The sequence below is a fragment of the Schistocerca cancellata genome, chromosome 2 (assembly GCF_023864275.1).
Source record: "Schistocerca cancellata isolate TAMUIC-IGC-003103 chromosome 2, iqSchCanc2.1, whole genome shotgun sequence".
In the NCBI taxonomy this organism is placed as follows: domain Eukaryota; kingdom Metazoa; phylum Arthropoda; class Insecta; order Orthoptera; family Acrididae; genus Schistocerca; species Schistocerca cancellata.
Window position 1 is genome coordinate 722,527,177 of NC_064627.1, and position 20,594 is coordinate 722,547,770.

Below are 20,594 nucleotides of genomic sequence, written 5' to 3' on the forward strand. Positions count from 1 at the left end.
CCACTGAGAACACCACAAAATGTTGGCGAAGCTGCTTCTCATAAGCGACTCAGCCTTCCACAGATTCATCATGGGGGGGAGGAGGGGTAAACAGCGAGTGGCTAAGCCTGGGTCAACATAGCCAACAAACATTCTATTGATGCTGTATGACATGCCATTATGACTGGAGTAAAGCCTCCATGGAAGAACCAAATGGCAGAAAAAAAAACACTGAATCTAAAACACGTCAAAATTTGACCCTTAACATCATCACTTGTGTTCTAGCTAGGAACCCAAGGAAACACATACTTGCTGTAATGGCTGGACATATGTCCACTGTGGGTGGTACGTGTAGTAATCAGTGGGTTACCACTACCAGCTACAGTGCTTATTATTGTCCCTGCCGTGTAGGTTTCTTTTGTGGGGCTGAGTAGCTTTTTGCAATTGATGAAAGCTTCACAGTTTAACTGAGCAAGTCGACTGGTGATTGGAACTTGTCTCTCTGATGATGACACAGTAATAATGTCTACAACAGTAAACAACTTACCAAAGCAATTTTTGTTGTTAGTATTTGTTGGAATAGATTTGTCACTCTGGAGCTCTGTTCTTCCACAGTCTATGACTGCTTGTGATGCCTGCAAAAAGTCTCATCCAAGAATAACATTATAACTACATTCTGTCAAAAATTAGAAGAACTGTTTGCAACATATGTTACTGTGGCTGGACTTCTTTCCCATTTGTGACTTTCAGCACAATTCCATTCATATCAAGGACCATAGTTTCTTTAACTGATCATAATAAGCCCCCGAGACACCTAGCACCTGGACACGTTGGCCCTATGTGATTACATCAACAAGATTTCCTGGCATCTCGCTGACTGTTATCCATGGAAGATTTGCGTCTGTGACGGCCTGACCTCTGTAGATTGTCATCTCACTTTTTTTTTTTTTCTTGAAGTCAGCAGCTAAGTGACCAACTGGAACCTCTGAACAGTGTTAGGGAATAACTGCAGCATGTTGGGTGCTGCCTCGTCCAGGGTAAGGGGGTGGGCTTTGTTACACAGATCGACAGTTATCATCTGCAGTTGACTGGAATGATTAGAACTGTTAAGATGCTTGACATCTGGTGTCAGTAGCTTGCCTTCTTTCACTGGAGCAGCATATAATGTGTCCAGGTTGACCACCGTGGAAACATACTGACATGTTGTCTTCTGCTCTCCAATGCTTGTGCTGAGTCGCAGGTAGGCACAACAAAAAGACTCACACAATTATAGCTTTCGGCCGTTAAGGCCTTCGTCAGCAATAGACAGACTGGCTGTCACAGTTTATATGCCCATTCCGTTACCTACTTTGTGGTTAACAATGTGAGTACTGAAAATGTGTTTCAAACATTGTCCCTCATTGCATTAACCATCTTGATGATACCATAAAGATAGGTGCTAGTACAGAGCATCATCTAAGAAGCCTCCATTCTTTGTTTACTGTTCTAAAGACCATTGGCCTCAAACATAATCTCGCTTTTTCCAGCTCCCATTGTTTATTTGGGCCATGAAATTTCCTGGCAAGGCATGAGCCCCATGAAATAACATGTCACCACCATTATGGCTTTGCCCCATTTGTCTTACCTATGAGAACTTCAGGTATTTCTTGGCAAACTGGCATAGTATCAGAAGTTTATTCCCAGAGCAGCTGCTGTCTCCCACCTCTTGCATCTGTTACTTCAGAAAAGTGCTCCTTTTGTTTGGTCTACAGACTGTAAGCATGGTTTTGTGCAATTTAAGAACAGTGTTTGCCATGTCTTGCAACATCTCCACCCATCAAGCATCTGGTCCTGGCCACAGACATGTCTCATCATGGGAGGGGGTGGTCCTGGCCCCATCACCATTCAGATGTCTGCAAACAGCCTGTTGCCTTCATGTCAGAAACACTCAACTCAGCTCAGCAACATTATTCTCAGGTGAATAAAGAAACTCTTTTTATTGTCTAGGCCTTAAAAAAATCATGTATTCTTGTATGGTGCAAAATTTCATTTAAGTACTGAGCGCATGCCCTTTCTTTCCCTATTAAGCCTGCAGGTGTTCATAGCAGAGAAAGCTGCTCATTGTGTTCAGAAATAGACTTCATTCTTCTCCCAGTAAAATAATGATATCTATTTTAGTTGCAAACCACAACATGGAAAATGGCTTCTCTGTCCTGGCTCCCCATGGCCCTGACCCCTCGTTTGACCAGGAGGGACTGCTTTGTTTTCAACTGGATATGGAGGCGACACAGATGGCAGATGGTTTCTCTGTCACCAGTTAAAGCACTGTCTCTGCTGTGGCATTGTAGTTATAGAAGCTCTGCTTATTACACCTGGATCACTGGGGTATCTCTCACACAAAATAGTTTGCATGGTACCATGTGTTTGGGCTAAGCATTGATTGGGAGGTGGAACATCTGATCGCTGCTTGCCATAAGTGTTCCAGTCAAAAGACAGCAGCGCACACTGTTCTTTTGTCATGACCAGCCTTTGAAAGGAGTCCACACTGATTTTGCCAGTCCTTTTTAGACACTTCCACATTATCAGCGATTGCTGCTTTTTCTCGTTTTCCCTATGTCGTTCGTTGTCTGCGACAGCACATGCTATTGCTAAGGGCTGTTGCAGATATTCTCCATAGAAGGCTCAACTTGCACCCTGGTTTTGGACAATGGACCACAGTTCATGGTGTACCCTTCCAAGAACTTAGGTGCACACAATGGCATTCGCCAAGTCAAGGCACCTCCCATCAATCTGCAGTTGAACAGTGAAGCAGTACACCTTGTCCAAATGTTTAAGAGGAAGATATGAAAGTACACAGAAAAATTTCCGCCTGACCAGGCTCTCACTTTTTTTTTGGCTGTACAGAACAATGCCAACTGGAGCCAAGAGTCCTTCCGAGCTTCTGCTCAGTCATCAGCCATGGACATTGCTCAGTCTCCTGCTGCGAAGCAGGTGTTCCGCAGCAGTGCGGTTTTGTCAATGCTCATGTCTGTGTCTTCATGGCTCACACCAAAGAGTGACTCGTGGCACTTCACTGGAACCAGTTGCGTCCTTGGATGGGCACAGGGGCCCCTCCATGAGCCAGTCACCTCATTCTGGCCACTCCGAGGGTGACCAGTCTGGTTGTCCCCACCTACTCCAGCAGTTGGGGCTTCGTAATCACCAAGGGTGGGTATGCTTCCTGTGGCCAGTACTGGCACCTTACACTGCACTGAGCAGGGGCTGCCGTCAGCAACGACAGAAGATAGGTCTCTGACATCACAGCCCCTTCTCTCCAGTCGCTGTCATCACTGCATGTGTTGGCACCCATTGTCGTGGATTCTGGCATCCAGACAGTTTCCAGCCCCTTTGTTGCTGGTTCTGTCCACCAGTTGCCTTGGGGTTCACAGGTGCCGCTGTCCTACTCACTCTTGTCCATATGCGCTGGTCCGGGTGGATCGGGAACTTCTCATGCCTTTCTCTGTTGCCTCTGGCACAACTACGGATGCCGTGGACATCTCTTCAGTCACAGCATTATAGTCGCCGATGCCTGGTCTTTCCCCCCACAAGGAAGGAGGACTGTAGTAACCTGCTAGTTACTACACCTATCACTTACAGTGGACATTAGTTGGGCCATTACGTAAGAGTAGTGTATGCCAACAACTGCCACTAGAGGCAGCCTGGTCACCAACTGTTATCACCAGGTATGCCATGCATGAGCAGCCATACACTAACACCATCTGACATGGATAACATCTTTTTAAGGGCAGGCATCGGTCTCTGGGCCTGCAGTTGTTAAATGTGTTTGAGATGAGTAAACTGCTTTCATTGCATTCCTTTTGATGTCACCCTATGACCCAGTAAATTGTATCCCTTGTGTTCCTATTTAGACAAGTGGCGAAGGGTAACTTTGGCTCACTAGTTGTCATGAGTAGCCACAACTCATTCAAACAGGCGTGCACAGAAACAGCCGAAAGAGTTCAGAAAGAGCATATTAATGTCATTGATGAAGACTTATGCACTGCTACCACTACAATGAAGGAGAGAAAGCTAATATTGAACTGCCCCGGGATTCGGTCTGAATGTTGGTAACTGATAGCAGCTTTTCTGCATCAATTTCTTTATGCTTTCAGATCCAGAGAGGAGAAAACACAGACCAAGTGACCTATGATAAAACACCATGTCAACCAACAATTAGCCAGCACTCATATAGTGTATCGCCAGCTGAACAACAAATAATGCAGGAGGAAGTGAAGAGGGTGCTATGAGGTGAGGTCACTGAACTTACAGACAGTTTTAGGTCCTCTCCTGTGGTGCTTGTGAAGAAGAAGAAGAGTGGTCCCTGGCTTTTCTCTTTATCAACAACTGAACAAAATCTTACAGAATGATGCCTATGCAAATCCACACACTGATGACACATTAAGACTGTTTGAAAGCAACAAAGTATTTCTCAGCTATGGATGTATAGATAGCTCACTGGCAAATTGAGGCTGACCCAGAAAAGATTGCCTTCATAAGCCCTGATGGCCCCTGTAAGCTTAATGTTATGCAATTTGCACTTTGTAACACTCCAACTACCTTCGACAATATGACAACCTGCCTCAACAACCTTAAATACACAACACGTCCATGGTATCTGGTTGATATTGTTGTTTTCTTAAAGGCTTTCAAAAAACATCCAGGCCACCACACAACTGACTTCAGACTGTAGGTCTCTATCTGAATCACAAAAAGTGCCTTTTTACTGCCCAAGAAATAAAGATATTGGCACCTCAAGTGAAGTGTAGTCCATTCCAATCCAGAGAAAGAAAGAGCAGTCACAGATTTTCTGATTCTCACCACATTCACGATGTGAGAAGTTTTTCTCATACTGTGCTCATACTACTGGCAGTTCTAAAGAACTTTAAAGGACTTCTGTACCATGGCAAATCCATTGCAAGAACTTCCAGTCCTAGCACTGTATGACAAGAATGCTAAAACGTCTCTTCCTAATACAAAAGCTTCTTGAAGGCGTGGAAAGTGTTCTGGGCAGTCACTGAGTCATGGTAATAGGTAATAGGTCAGTGATAAAGCAGGTGTGTGGCAAAGGGTACTTCTGTCAGCACAATTTGTTGAACTGTTTCAGTCAGTGCCCTTAACTTGGTGCTCAGCTACCAGCACTGCTTGATTCATTACAGGCCTGTTTAAGACCTTCGGCCTTCCTCCTTTACTGCATATCCACATTATGAAATCCCTTATATTCCTTAAAATAAATGTAATATATAAGAACTGCAGATTGTAAATAAAAACTGTGATGTTCATAATCACTTAACCAGACGAAACAAAAACTTACATACGACACAAATCATCACAGCCCTGTGCTAAAACAGTACTTTCCACATGGGAGCTTGAACTTTATAACAAACATAACCAAGAATATAAAAGCAATTACTCATGACAAAACCTTTGGAAAATCTATAAAGTCATACTTACAGCATCACTACCTTTACTCCGCTGAAGAATATTTAAATGTAGTAAGTGTGTTTTATATATAAATATTTATACATATGAAGTGTGTTATATGTAACTTTAAATGTGTGTTGTGTTATATAAATGTTATATAAATATTTAAATGTATGAAGTGTGTTATATTTAAGTTTAAATGTGTGTGCATATGAATCCATTTGATATATACAGGATTAATAAAATTACAGTGCAATACTTTACAGATACATCATTTGTTGCATACTGAAAGAAACTTTAACTTGACACATCTGCTATTAAATGATAGTTGACCGTTCCTCTCAGTTCATACATTCTTCGTTGGAATGCCTCTTCATCCAATTGTGCTCAGAGGGAGGAAAAAACTTATTCACAGAAAAATAGAACCTCACGATACGTCTCACCCCTTAAATTGTCCCTTTGATGTTTTAAGTTTTTCAAACACACACAATATTATCACATTGTAACCATGCTTGAGTCAAAAAAAAAAAAAAAAAAAAAAAAAAAAAAAAAAAAAAAAAAAAAAAAAAAAAAAACACACACACACACACACACACACACACACACCGAATATTCTCCAATACTACTATGTTCCGGAGTACACAAACAAAAGATATTTTGATAACCTTCCAGAAATGATAAATACTAAGTAGCAAATAATTATTAGTGGCTGTGTTTCAGTTCACAACCCACAGCATGCCACACCACACTTCATGCACCACAACTTGTGGCATTGCTCTCTATCCTGGAGAAACAGTGACCAGCTGTTTCAGAAGATCTCATTGCAGCCAACTACAGCACCCTGGATCTAGATCTTGTCAGCAGTATGGTTATAATGGCAGATCCAGATCCACACTGACTATATTTTCACATCATCTTGACTGTGATGAGCATTTAAGATAGCCCCTCCTGTTGACACAATGCTATTGTTGGGTGGATCTTCAGTTTCCTCCAGCCTCCCATCATTGATTTGGTACATACAGAGGACATGGACAATGTCTCTGTGCTTTTGTCTTCTTGATGTAGTTTCTAATATCCAACTCTGTATTGGATGTCCAACAAGTGACAGAGGATACAACTCAAAGTAGTATTTTGGTAAAATTTCTGATAGTCCCACTTTTGTTCAGGTGTAAAAATCTATACCAAATCTCCCAGGCTGTACCTTGCTGGTTGGTGCTTGGCATTGCTTTTGGTCTTTCTCCAGGACCTGTATGTGAGCCAGGTGCCTTGCTTCATCAGCTGTGGTGTTTTAGTTGTCATTGTATCATCCATTTGAAACAGAAGCAGTATATCCACTGTTGTTTTGGCCTCATGACATGAAGCAGAAAGCATGCTGTGAAGCCTGCAGTGTCACGCTTTCCTGTATTGTACATGAATACTATGATGGGCAGTGTCGTGTCACAGTCTCTCTGTTCAGTTTCAGTGTACATCAAGAGCATATTTTCCGATGCCTTAATTAAGCATCCTTTGAGGCTATTCATCTGTGGGTGGTAGGCAGTTGTCAGATGTTGCAATGTGAAATTACCAACAAACCTCACAATTTCTGGAGCTTTGGCAGTCGACAGATTTAGTGGCAGCATAAGTGAGGTAGCCAGTGCAATTTCTTAATCATTGATTCCCATTTGTTGACTTTGGGAAGCTCGATTCGGATTCAGTGTACTGACACCGCAGCAGACAGTGTTTGTACATGTTGCCCCGAACGTGGTTGCGACTCATGCCTCTGTTGCTGGTGTACCTTACTGTAGCTAACACAGTGTTTAAAAGATTAGTAGAGACCTGGCTATTGATATCTGCATCTGATTCTGTCAAGAGTCTCCACAAATCTCAGGTGACCATCATGAAAAAACTTCAGGATAGCTGGTTGTAGATGAGCTGGAATGAGATGCAGCTCTTTCCAACCCTTTAGATCATAGTCCCTCTTATACAGTGATCCACATATTAATTGGAATTATTTGTTGGTTGATTCCTCCTCCTTAAGGCTCCTGTGGTTTCCAGCAATGCCTCATCATCTTCTGTTCGGATGCACTGATTTGTAATGCAGCAGTGACTGTGATTGCATTCCCTCTGCTGTGCTCTGCCAAAGGTTTACTGAACTTCAGTCGGCATCCATGTGTTTGTGTTTGCTTTTGTTGCCAAATGACCCAACAGACCCATTGGTCTAGTCAGTCAGCACAGAGAATGGTGGTCTGTCATAACAGTGAAAGGTTTGCCAAATAAATGTGGCCAGAACTTATTGTTGACCCAAACAACTGCAAGACTCCCTTCTCAGTTGTGGAGTAGCTCATCTTGGATTTGGAGAGTACCCTGGAACATGGCCTACCATCTTTTCAGCATCTTCCTGAATTGCACTAGAACCTACCCCACAATTGCTAGTGTTGGTGTGAAGTTCTGTTTTAGCATTCTTGTCATACAATGTTAGGGCTGGAGATAATGTTGATCCTTGCAATGGATATGCCTTGATGCAGAAGTCCTTTAAAGTCCTTTAGATCTGCCAGTAGTATGAGCACCGTCTGAGAAAAACTTCTCACATCATGAATGTGCCAGGAATCGGAAAATCTGTGACTGCTCTTATTTTCTCTGGATTGGAATGGACTACACTTCACTTGATGTGCCAATATCTTTATTTCTTGGGCAGTAAAAAGGAACTTTTTCTGATTCAGATAGAGGTCTACAGTCTGAAGTCAGTTGTCTGGTGGCCTGAATGTTTAGTTAGTTAGTTACGTGTTCCACTGGTCAATCTCACAGTAACTGTTGTGATGTGGAATATTTCAAGTGCATAAGAAATGCACACATGAATGAAGTTTTTGTTTTTTTAAACCTTTAACTTTTTTTAACCACCCCATTCCCTTAAATGGCACAAAATGCATATATTATACCTACAGATTTATTTATTCTTATTCAACAATTCATCTATGGTATGGAAGTAGTTGTCAAGGAGATATTATTTCAATTTATTTTTAAAACTGTTACTGCTGTCTGTCAAACATTTTAATTCATCTAGTACTTTATCGTAAAGTTTTTCAGCAGCATATTTTACCCCTTTCTGTGCCAAAGATAGGTTAAGTAGAGGATAGCATAAGTATATATTTCTTCTGCTGTTATAACCATGAATGTCTGTTGTTTTTAAACTGGTCCATGCAATTGAGAACAAATTTCATTACTGAGTAAACGTACTGTGAGGCCGTTGTTAGAATTCCTAACATTTTAAACAGATGCCTAAAATATGTGCGACAATGAGCTCCCACACATTATTCTAACCACTTTCTTTTGAGCAGTGAATACTTTTTGCCTAATTGTTGAGTTACCCCTAAATATTATTCTATATGACATCAGAGGATAATGGAATGTAGTCTAATTAAGTCGGGTGATGCTGAGGGAATTAAATTAGGAAATGAGACACTTAAAGTAGTAATGGAGTTTTGCTATTCGGGGAGCAAAATAACTGATGATGATCAAACTAGAGAGGATATAAAATGTAGACTGGCAATGGCAAGGAAAGCGTTTCTGAAGAGAGAAATTTGTTAACATCGAGTATAGGTATATGTGTCAGGAAGTCGTTTCTGAAAGTATTTGTATGGAGTGTAGCCATGTATGGAAGTGAAACATGGACTGTAAATAGTTCGGACAAGAAGAGAATAGAAGGTTTCGAAATGTGGTGCTACAGAAGAATGCTGAAGATTAGATGGGTAGATCACATAACTAATGAGGAGGTATTGAATAGAATGGGGGAGAAGAGGAGTTTGTGGCACAACTTGACAAGAAGAAGGGACCGGTTGGTAGGACATGTTCTGAGACATCAAGGGATCACAAATTTAGCATTGGAAGACAGCGTGGAGGGTAAAAATCATAGAGGGAGACCAAGAGATGTATACACTAAGCAGATTTAGAAGGATGTAGGTTGCAGTAAGTACTGGGAGATGATGAATCTTGCACAGGATAGAGTAGCATGGAGAGCTGCATCAAACCAGTCTCAGGACTGAATACCACAACAACAAACAACATGACATCAGAGAGTGAAAGTATGCAAAGTATGTTAGCTTGCTAATTTATATATCCTCAAAATTAGCAATTATTCTAATTGCAAAAGTTGTGGAACTCGTCACTTTAGGAGATCCAAAACATGAATTTTCCAACTAAGATTCTCATCTATATGTACACCCAAAAACTTAGTATGCTCTACACTGGCTACTGACTTCTGTTGATGTGTTATATTTATTGAAGGAACTGTACTCCTCACAATAGAAAATTGCGTTTTTTCAAAGTTCAGAGCAAGCCCATTCACAGAAAACCAATCAATAACTTTTCCAAAGACATTATTTGTATCATTTTTTATCAGAGTTTCTTTTATTGAATTAATAATGATGCTTGTATCATCAGCAAACAGTGTCAGTTTAGCTTCTTGATTTAGTTATGAAGGGAAGTCATTCACATACATCAAGAACAGAAGGGGACCCATGATCGAACCCTGTGAAACACCTAATGTAATTTCACCCCTGTTAGATGAAGTGGAAAACTTCCTTAAATCAACTAAACCATATAAAGAAACTTTTTGTTCCTGTTCCATAAATATGACTTAAACCACTCATATGCTGTTCCATTTATACCACAGAATTGTAATTTCTGTAATATAATGGTTCACACAATGAAACACTATGGATAAGTCACAGAAAATTCCTATTGGTGACATTTTACTATTTAAAGACTCTATTATGTGGGCAGTGAAATTGTGTATTGCTGTCTCAGTGGAACAGCATTTTTGAAATCCAAACTAATTTACTAAGTAACCCATTACTGCCGAGATGGCTAACCACTCTTGAGTGCCTGAGACATAAGGTAGCAGTTGGAGGTCCGAGGCCTTTTTGAAACAGAAGCAGTGTATCCACTGTTGTTTTGGCCTCATGACATATCAGCTAGCCATCATCTGGACAGTTGAGCTATGTTGTGTTTTGCACCCCTACCAGTCACTGCCTTGAAGAAAATGCTATAACAGAGTTGCAGCTACCACTAGTGCCACCATGCCTCGGACCTCCAATTGCTACCTCATGACTGAAGCACTTAGCAGCACTAACCTTGGCTGCTACTGCTAGTCTGTAACACTAGAATCCAGTCATCTTCATATGTTGGGTGGCTCACACTGAGGAACCCGCACCCCTGTGTTGCTGGGCCTGGCACAGTTGCTCACCCATTGGCATAACACATTGCTAAGCAGAACATGCTAGAAAATTTAGTTTCTCCTGCCCTATAAAATGTTGAAATTTTCACAAGCGCACAACACATCATTTTCGAGGCACAAATGCGGAACAGAGGGCTGTTCAAGAAAATTTAAAACATCGACATATCGGACATATGCAAAAAGGCAGCACACACTGTAAACAACTAATGCCACCACACATCCAAAGCTAACCAATCTTAGAAGTTATCAATAGTGAATCTTAATTGCCATTGGTTAAACAAGTAGCATTAATTGTTGAGTGAGCAAGCGGGGGAGGGGTGTTGCTGTGGCAGGTGCCAGGAGAGGGTGGCAGGGGGGCTGGGGAGGGGGGGGGGGGGGAGAACTCCAAGCAGAATCCATCTCAATTTTTAAGGTCACTTGCTAACTGGCTGCTTTCTCAATAATACTATCCCAGTAGCTGGAAGTGCATGCCAGAATCTCTGTATTGTTATAATTTATAGGATGACCAACGTCAAAGCCATGATCCGCAATAGCAGATTTCTCTTTGACTGAACTTAGCAAAAAACTGATTTTATAAATATAAAAGGCAAGCTAAATATACATAAAACAACAGTGATCTGGACAGGAAGGTAAATACAGATAAAAATAGGATAATAGGCCAGCAGTGCATGGCAATAAGAAAGAGTATAGCTTTACTGAAAGATTTTATACCTTCAGTATTCTTTGAGGCTGTAATTCCAGCATGTCCTTGTTTGATCCCTGACAGGTCCTAGGAGTTTTATCCTGTCCTTTACAAATACTTTCACCTCTAGAAATGATAAATATTTAAGAAAAACTGCAATGATATAGCATGCCTCACAGTCAGCTTTAAACTATAGGGACACATGACTGACTGAATATGTTAACTTACAGGTTGAAAAATGGAAAGGCTATACCCCCCGAAATAGTACCACACTGGCTAAAGTAGTGTGGCATTCACACTAACATTTGAGCTGGTAACAGCTTTAATGTTAGAGAATCTAAACATTTTTGTAACTGAACAATTGAGTTGCAATGAAGAACTTCCACAATGAATAGGCTGATGGTAACATCTGAGCAGGAATGAAGAAGATTTTCATGTACATAAGGAACAACCAAATTGTGAAACTTATAATCTTAAAGGCAGTGTGTTCTGAAAATGAAAAAAAATGCATTTGCAAAGAATATAACTGCTGATTGACTGTCGAAAAAGATTATGTCAGTATGATACGTACCTGGGCCTGAAAAGAGATGCTGTTACTTGGAACTCCTGTCACTTCCTGTGGCATATCACAAGCATTATGTGCACCTTGTGGCAATTTAATGACACGTTTTGATGTCTTCAGCATGATGAGGCGACCCTCGAGTGCCTTGCCCTCTTCTAAAGGTGGCCTGCCCAGCTATTAACAATAAAGAATTGCTTTAAGAACTCTGTAGCCCCACACTAGAACTAAATTACTATTTGTAGTGTGCAGTTTTATGGCAAAGAAAAAGGATGGAAGATTAGGGTTTACACTCTGTAAATTATGTTGTCATTAGACATGGAGAACAAACTCAAACTGGGTAAGGATGGGAAAGAATAAGCCACATCCTTTTCAGAAAGATCTTACGAGCATATACTTTAAGAAATTTAGGAAAACCAAAGAAAAAATATATCTGAACTGCCACCTCACAAATGTGAGGTCAACGTCTTACCACTGTGCCTAGTCACTATATAGTTTTGTGATGGAGTAATGTTTGCTGTTTTCTTATTCTTTTTCATGTTTAATCTAATATCATAATAAATCCTCATATGGCAGCTTTGTGATGGCATTGCAAGGAATATGAGACCACACAATGACACTTCATTAAATTAAGCAGATATGATACAATGCTTTAAGTTACATTTAAACACTGTGCAGTGCACACAGTTTATGATGAGGCAAAGAAGGGAGAAATATGCAAGCCAAGAAGTGTACAGTCGTAATGAATCTTGGGGCAGGCCAGGTATGCTTCGTTTGTGCATACATCAGAGAAGATTTTAGATTCAAAAGATATGGAGACACATGAAGTGAGAGATGTATTTGGTTTCTCAGAGGAAAACCCAATTTAGTGTCTTGCACACAGACCAAGATTTTCTTCCTTTTCTGACTTAACATGGGCACTTCCTGTTTTACATATAGTAGCTAAATAATAAATAAATCAATGAAACTAAAATAATGGATTCAGCAATTAACATCAAATCCATCATTTGAATATGAGATACTAATGATGTGCCAGAGGGTACAACTGAGTTGAGATTTGTATTCATGCCAACAAATTTTAACTTCTGAAATTGCAAGTGACTTGAAATTCATATGCTACTTTCTTGTCCAGATACTTTTCGTATGCAGATATTCTGAGATTACCAAAAGGCTGAACAACAGCATCACCAATGAATGTGTGGTGGTGGTGATGGTTCTGTTAGAAACGATATGGTGATTAGCTATAAAAATCACTTTAATTTAAGCTTAACACAATAAATCCCAAATTCACAACCACAACATAATATTTGAGCAAAAGTATGTGATGGAGTTAATGTGTGCAAAGCATCTCATGGCTGGGGAGTGGTTCTCCATCAAAATATAATAGCTACTGTGTCTTAGTTGCTTTGTTAGCCACCAGCAAGTATAACTTACTTCCTATACTGAAATGATAGTACTTTTTACGGATGTTGTTAGTTGCAGGAAAGCAGTGGAGATAGTTGTATCACACAAGTGTTCATCTCTCTCAAAATGTTATACTACAAAATTTAAGTTTATAGTTTTCTTGGGAGTATTTTCCTTTCCTTACTGTGAAGTTCTGAGGACCAGTTTAAGTTTATGTTGGAATTACATAAAATTGAATGAGGAAACAAAGGGAAACATTTTGTATAATATTCTTCATAAAGTTTCAATAATTTTACAGTACCTGGCCATGAGCATTGCTGCCCCATGCCCACAGACGCCCACTTGCTGCTTCTAATGCTGTAGTGAATTCACAGCCACAGCTAACCTGTTGTAACTGACTGTCCTCAGGAATGCCTCCACAGATAATTGTTGATGCAGTGGACTGCTGAAGGAAGGTGAAATTATCCAAAATATCACTACAAAAATATGCCAATAACACGAAATGTCTAAGAATATACAGTGTGATTCCATGATTATGTTACAAACTTTCAGGGATGATGGAGAAGGGTAAATGTATTAATTTGAGGTAAGGGACTCTGGTCTGGAAATGACCAAATCCAAATTTACAAGCGAAAATTCTTATAATACCTCTGACAGTGTACTAGTGTACAACTTGTACCGTGAGTTCTACGCTTTCCATATTCCATAGTATGGATCAAAATAAGAAAAAAAAAGTCCAGTAAACATGGGGTCTAAAGTTCATATCTTGAGAGCTGTGAACACTTTTTCATCTTTCCTACTGTAAAATACATATCTCTTCTGATGAACAAGGGTTCTTAGTTCTATATTCAAGGCATCTTGCAGCCTTCACACAGTTGATGGAAGACATTTTTGTTTGTAAATATAACAGCAAGACTGCTTGGTTTTTACATTTTTTAATTTTACTGAACAGCTGCTGAGCACATGCTCATCATCAGCAGTCCTTTATAAGTAAGTACTGAACTGTCAAACTCAAAGCACAAGTAATTATAAACACATTCCAACTTCCATAACACATAGTCTATAGCATTTATTATATATTATTTTCATGTATCTTCCATAGGACCACTGCCGATGAGCATGTGCACAATATCGGCTTAGTAAATTAAAAAATATAAAAATCAAACAGATCTGTCATTATAAATACAAATAAAAATGTTTTTCATCAAGCGTACATTGCTCTTAAGGTATGCAGTTTAGAATCATGTTTTCTCATAAAATATGGAAAGCAAAGAGCTAACCATAGAAGAAGTCCACTAGTCCACAGTCAGAGGTATCAGAACTATTTTTGCTAACAACTTTCGACTTGGTCATTTCCAGACCAGGGTCCCTTACCTCAAATTGATACAGAATCCCCCTGTATGTAATGTGTTTATGCAGTGGGCTTGACCACAAGCAAATACAATATGTGGGGAGGGAGCAGTGACGGGAGGGAATGGAATGGTGAAGAGGGGGGAGGAGAGGGAGGGAGAGGGAGATAACACTTAAGGATTTTTACATCTGACATATATAGCATGTACAAATGTTGTGTGATTTAGTCTTAGCTCTTTAGAGATAAAACAGTGGATAGTGGTAGTATAATGAACAGAATACCTATACCACATTCACGTGAGATAGCCAAAGATATTAACAGTTACTGGAAACTGTAAGTAATATGTAAATTTTGTAAATTTCGAAGCAAAAGTTTCAAAGTTAAAGAAGAATGTGTGTAGCAGAAGAGAAAGGCAGAAACCAAATGAGAGGCAACTTCAATGGAAGTTAAAGAGATAACAGGGGCTTAGCAATTTGTATACATGGTTTATAATTAAAAAAAAAATTATAAAATGAATGAGAATTATGATTGTTACACATTTAATAAACACAACACTTACATTCTTCTATTATTTGTTGAAGCCTATCTCCATTAAAAGCTTCTTGAAGGTAGCTTACATATGATCCTTTGACACATATTTCTTTACTTTTGTTTTCCCAGATTAAGGATAAGAAAAAATCATCTAGGATTGCTGACAAAAGTTCAGTTATATGGAGTTTCCCTATCTGATGCCTTTTTCAATTCTAAATGTATCACTATTCAGATGAATTCATGTACTATTTGTTAAGCCTCAAGTCTTACAATTTGTCCTTGCAGTTAAGTTTAGTATATGTGATATTTAATGATGATTAACTGAGCTTCTGTGTGGCCAAACACGGACAAAGATTGTAAGCAAGATGTATGTCAATGTGTGGCCTGCCAACGGAGCAAAGTTAGCTGGCATGTCAGGGACCTGTTGGTATGTTTGTTTCACTGATACAAAGATTTGACCGTGTGTATCCGGACACTGTCAGGCCACTCCCACCACCGAAGAGGTACACTTACTGTCTTACAGCCACTGACCATACCACACACTGGCCAGAGATGTTCCCTATGGTTGATATTACTGCCGAAACAATCATGACCATGTTCTTCTGAGGATGCATCGTCCATTTCGGTGTACCACTAGGAGGTACAACCGACCAAGGAAGGCAATTCGAGTGAATGCATCGGCAATTGAAAGTGTACTGACCGAGGTGGCGCAGCAGTTAGCACACTGGACTCTGATTGGCGAGGACGACGGTTCAATCCTGTGTTGCGTCCGGCAATCCTGATTTAGGTTTTCCGTGATTTCCCTAAATCACTTCAGGCAAATATGGATGGTTCTTTTGAAAGGGCATGGCCGACTTCCTTCCCCATCCTTCCCTAATCCAATGGGACCGATGACTTCACTGTTTGATCCCTTCCCCCAAATTAACTGAAAGTGTATCTATGTTGCATAAATCACAGCAGTCAACAGAAACATTGCTCATCATCCTCCTGGATCTTTGCATGTTGGTAAAAGAAGACTGGAAAGTCATGACCACAGACTTTGTACGCAGTCTACAAGCACAAATCTGGCAGCTACAGCATGTTGCTCTGAGGGACCTGTAAATCCGTTTGTTTTCAACGAGCAACAGAGGTGCGATTAAGTTTTTGTACAGCATGACACAGTGCGCAAAGGCACAGCAACCAACTTACGATGAACTTTATCATGTTATCAGTAGAGCAGAAAAGATGTTCAATGTCAATGAGGGGTACATCATCCACCACTACCATCGACAGACTCAAACTTGTTTTGAGCACTGCCTTTACTGGTATGGACACATCCACAAATACACCCACCACTGACACGACAAACACACCAGCCGATCTGCCACACGCCACAGGTAAGCCGCGATGGACATCAGAGGTAACCTCTGATGACCCAGCAGCAGCCTGCACAAGACCTGTTGTGATCTGGGCTGGACATTACATCCAATTCATCAACAACTATCACTGACATTATAACAGGGAGTGGTGAAGTGCAGCAATAATCAAAGTGCAGTGATTATCTCTGACACAATCTCTATTTGATTTATGTTTTCTCCCTGTGTTTTAATTATTCTGTTGTTTAGATTCCCCATCTAGACAACATATGAATTATGGGATAGTTTTAAGTGTCACAATAAAGTGAATTTATCAAACCCGTAACAGACCAGTCCAGAAAGTAAGTGTGATAATCAACTAGACTAAATTACTGTATAACCAATGTACTGAATAGAAAATAGTTAAAATTAATAATAAAGTTACAAGACCAGTTGATGAGTTTTTTTGTTTAGGATAGTTGGAGTTGACACCTGAATGAATAGGTAAAGAAATAAATAAAAAAGTAAAAATAATTTGGAGTGCTTCCAGTAATCTCCGTTTACAATAAGTGTACATATTATCAGCTCTGGCACATGGATTTTTGTTGAGAAATCCCTTCAAAAACTGAGTACTGGTCAACAAGCAACAGAGAGATGTGTGTTAGGAATTATTGTTTAAAGACTCAGATAGATCATGGAAAAGGACTGGAATAGAAGATGTAATGGTAAAGTAATGAAAATGACATGGAGATAGAAGAACACGTAGACAGGAAAATGGGTGGTTGCATATAAACAAAGATCATTATGCATGGAAAATTCTACAGGATATTTGATGTCATACAGCTGATTGTGATGATGATGACACAGACAATAGGAACAGAGAAAAATAATGAGTGACATGGTGGCAAACTTTCTGACCGGAATGAAGCCCAAACAAGATTTAAACAACATCACATGGTAAGTGAATAGATGTTAATACTTTTATAAAACAATTTCTTAATAATTTCCTCATTTCAAGTGAACTGCCAAGTCCTTATATTGTTCCACTGTTGTACGATACATAAAATTATTAATGGGAACCATACAACATGATTTTTTTTTCAGACTTCATCTATGGAAGCAAAGTTACAAGTGAAATGATAACTGTTGAAAGAATCAGATTACTGAATGATGTCCGAGCAGGTGATTCTTTGTCTCACAAAACAAAAACAGGACAGTCATAATAAAAGAAGTGCCAATTTGAACAAATTACAGGTACAACACTATGGATGTTTGTTAATTTATGATTCAGTCAAACAGCTAAAAGAAAGAATGATGACAGCAGAATTTCACAAATTAGTTCAAAGGTACTGTACTGCCAACCAAGTTGTAGGAGAAAAGTGCAAGTACTGTTTGACAGCATATATTGAAATTTGGCAGCTTTTTCATGACTGTTCTTATGCACCTAAAAGGTGGGTATTTGATGTTGCAACACTCATAAAACAGCTGAGTTTACCTTCACATTCAATTCACATATATCATATCATGAAAATCAAAAGCAACTATCTTACAGACAAAAATAACATTTTTCTTTTGGTGAATTTTACCTTTTTTTGGGATGCAACAGGTGTTGGTATTAACACTTCTTTCCGTGAACCAGTGCCCAGCTGACCATCCAGATTTCTGCCCCAGACATACAGGGTACCATTAGATGTTAACAGTGCTGAATGATGGCAGCCACAGGACAACTGAAACAATTTTTTCCCTACCAATATCAGAGCTAAAAGGACGATATTGGTATTTTTTACTGCCAAGATCACGAAGCAAATGAAGTGTGAAACTTGCTGTCGTTAAACATACAAAGATATGTGATTTAAGTAAATGCATAGATAAAAAATCTACTCGCCAAGCGGTGGCAGGAGAAACACATAAAAAATGTTTTGCAGTTTGTTAGCTTTCGGAGCCAGTGGCTCCTCCTCCTGGCATGAGGGTTGAATGGGAAGAAAGAAGGATGAAGGAAAAGGACTGGTGTGGTTTAGGAAAAGGGATAGAATTCTGAAAAGTCACCCAGAATCCTGGGTCAGGGGATACTTACCAGAAGGGATGAGAAGGAAAGACTGATTGTTTGTCATTGATATTTTCAAAGGTATGTGATTTGAAATTCAAGTTCATACAAATATTCTCTATTCTCATTCCTATTTTTATTATCTTTTTTTTTTCCTCTACTATCCTATTTCAATCTCTCAACAAAAACATTCACCTACCTTAACCATATGTATACTTCCTTTTATGTCACCATACAGTCTTTCAATCTCTTCATTATCTGCACAGCAAGTAAATATATGAACTTGTTGTATTGTGGATGGTGGTGGCTTTGTCTCTCTCCTCAATATGACAATATTATGAAAAGGATAGTTGCACACACACACACACACACACACACACACACACACGGTGACAGTCCTTGGCTGTGTGTGTGAGTGTGGGGGGGGGGGGGGGGGCGCATTCATGTGTGTGAGCATGCACACGCGCATGTGTGTTGTCTATTTTTGACAAAGGCCTTATTGGGCGAAAGCTCACTTTCTGACAGTCTTTTTGTTGTGCCTCTCTGCAACTCAACATCTCCGCTACATGGTGAGTAGCAACTATCCTTTTCATAATATTCTTACTATGATAATGTTTCACTATATTGTTAATAGTAGCTTATCCACATTTCTACGTTCTTATTTTCAAAACAGGTCTTGTATCCCCCCCCCAAATATGATTTTGAATTTACAGCCCAGTACTCACCTTCTCACCTGAACAGAAATCCTGTTCTTTCTGCCACCGTATTTCACTAGCTCCCACAATATCTAAATTTATACCTACCAACTTCCCTTTTAGAATTTCCTAATATACATATCCAATTAAGAGCTCTAACATTCCACATTCTGACTCAAAGAATGCTAGTTTTGCTTTTAAGAATGAAAAAACATACAAAACAGGTGTAATATTCTACAATAATTATTATTTCATAAACTGATTTTTGGCTGTTATGTCATCATCAGGTACAAAGATAAATATGTGTGGCTGCAAAATTTTTGCGGGGTTAAAGATTTGAAACCAGTGCTCCTACAAAGTATCTTAGTTGGTTTCCACAGATGATAATTGTCACCAACTGATTTAGGACTAAAATGAGAGGAATTATTTTAGTAAAAATACAATGTAAAACTATTTAACTTTGATAAAATATGCCCACATTACATATGAACTACATGACAAATTACAGTAATTATTGTGTTGAGAAAAATAACTTTAAAAATGAGTAGCAAACTTCGGTGGCATGTTCTAAGAGGTTGATTGAAAGATAATCTTGTACTTAACAGGCCCAATATCATATACAGGTAAAATATTAAAAGTGAGACTAAACAGTTAAGTGAAACAACTGTAATTAAATGAAGTAAACATTTTTTAACAGGGCAAGTGAAACTACAATAACTGAAATAAAGACAAAATGGGGTATGTGAATAGAAGGGGTATTTTACAAAGTAGCCTGGATGGAATTAAAAGGAGGATCTGCAGTTCCATGAACCATCAGCTCAAGACATTAATAAATGGTGCATGGTTCCAAAGTTAGGAAGTCTCTCTGAATGTAGGCAGAAAACTTAAATCCAAAAATATATCTATATTATAATTGTTAACTTGCCATTTGCATTTAAGTAAGATGGTCAGTATTACTATAACTATGAGTATGTGGGTGTCAAGTGTCACACATTATCTTTACTGTTTGGACAAGTTACCCAGTGTGACAATTCTGCATATATATTTCATATTTTACTTTTGACTTCAAGTACAACCTGCATGGTATGTTTGACTACAAATACTTTACTAATTTGAATAATGACATTAATTTCATATGCTGTTAACTAAAAGCAAATATTTGTGACCTGCTTCTTCCTTTTCATAGGCAAAGCTCTGCTTGCCATTATTGACTGTAAAGGCAGTAAGTATACGAGCATTTCAATGTACAAATGGTTACAATGCTTTACAGGCTTTTTGTTCAGTTGCTGCAACAGATAGTGTGGTATACTCAGTGCACTAGCCTTTCCTCTAAATAACTATTTCTGAATCTTATTTGTTTGCCG

General features: G+C 39.2%; 1 protein-coding gene across 1 annotated transcript in view; it reads right to left on the minus strand.

Annotated features, from left to right (window-relative positions):
- LOC126162516 (uncharacterized) overlaps positions 1-20,594 on the minus strand; it is a 427,861-nt gene that overhangs the window by 84,127 nt on the left and 323,140 nt on the right. The window contains exons 22-24 of the mRNA XM_049919080.1: positions 18,078-18,218; positions 13,577-13,720; positions 11,884-12,048 (exon numbers count right to left, since the gene is read on the minus strand). Of these exons, the coding sequence (XP_049775037.1) occupies positions 11,884-12,048; positions 13,577-13,720; positions 18,078-18,218 (450 nt within the window). The remainder of the gene's footprint in view (positions 1-11,883; positions 12,049-13,576; positions 13,721-18,077; positions 18,219-20,594) is intronic.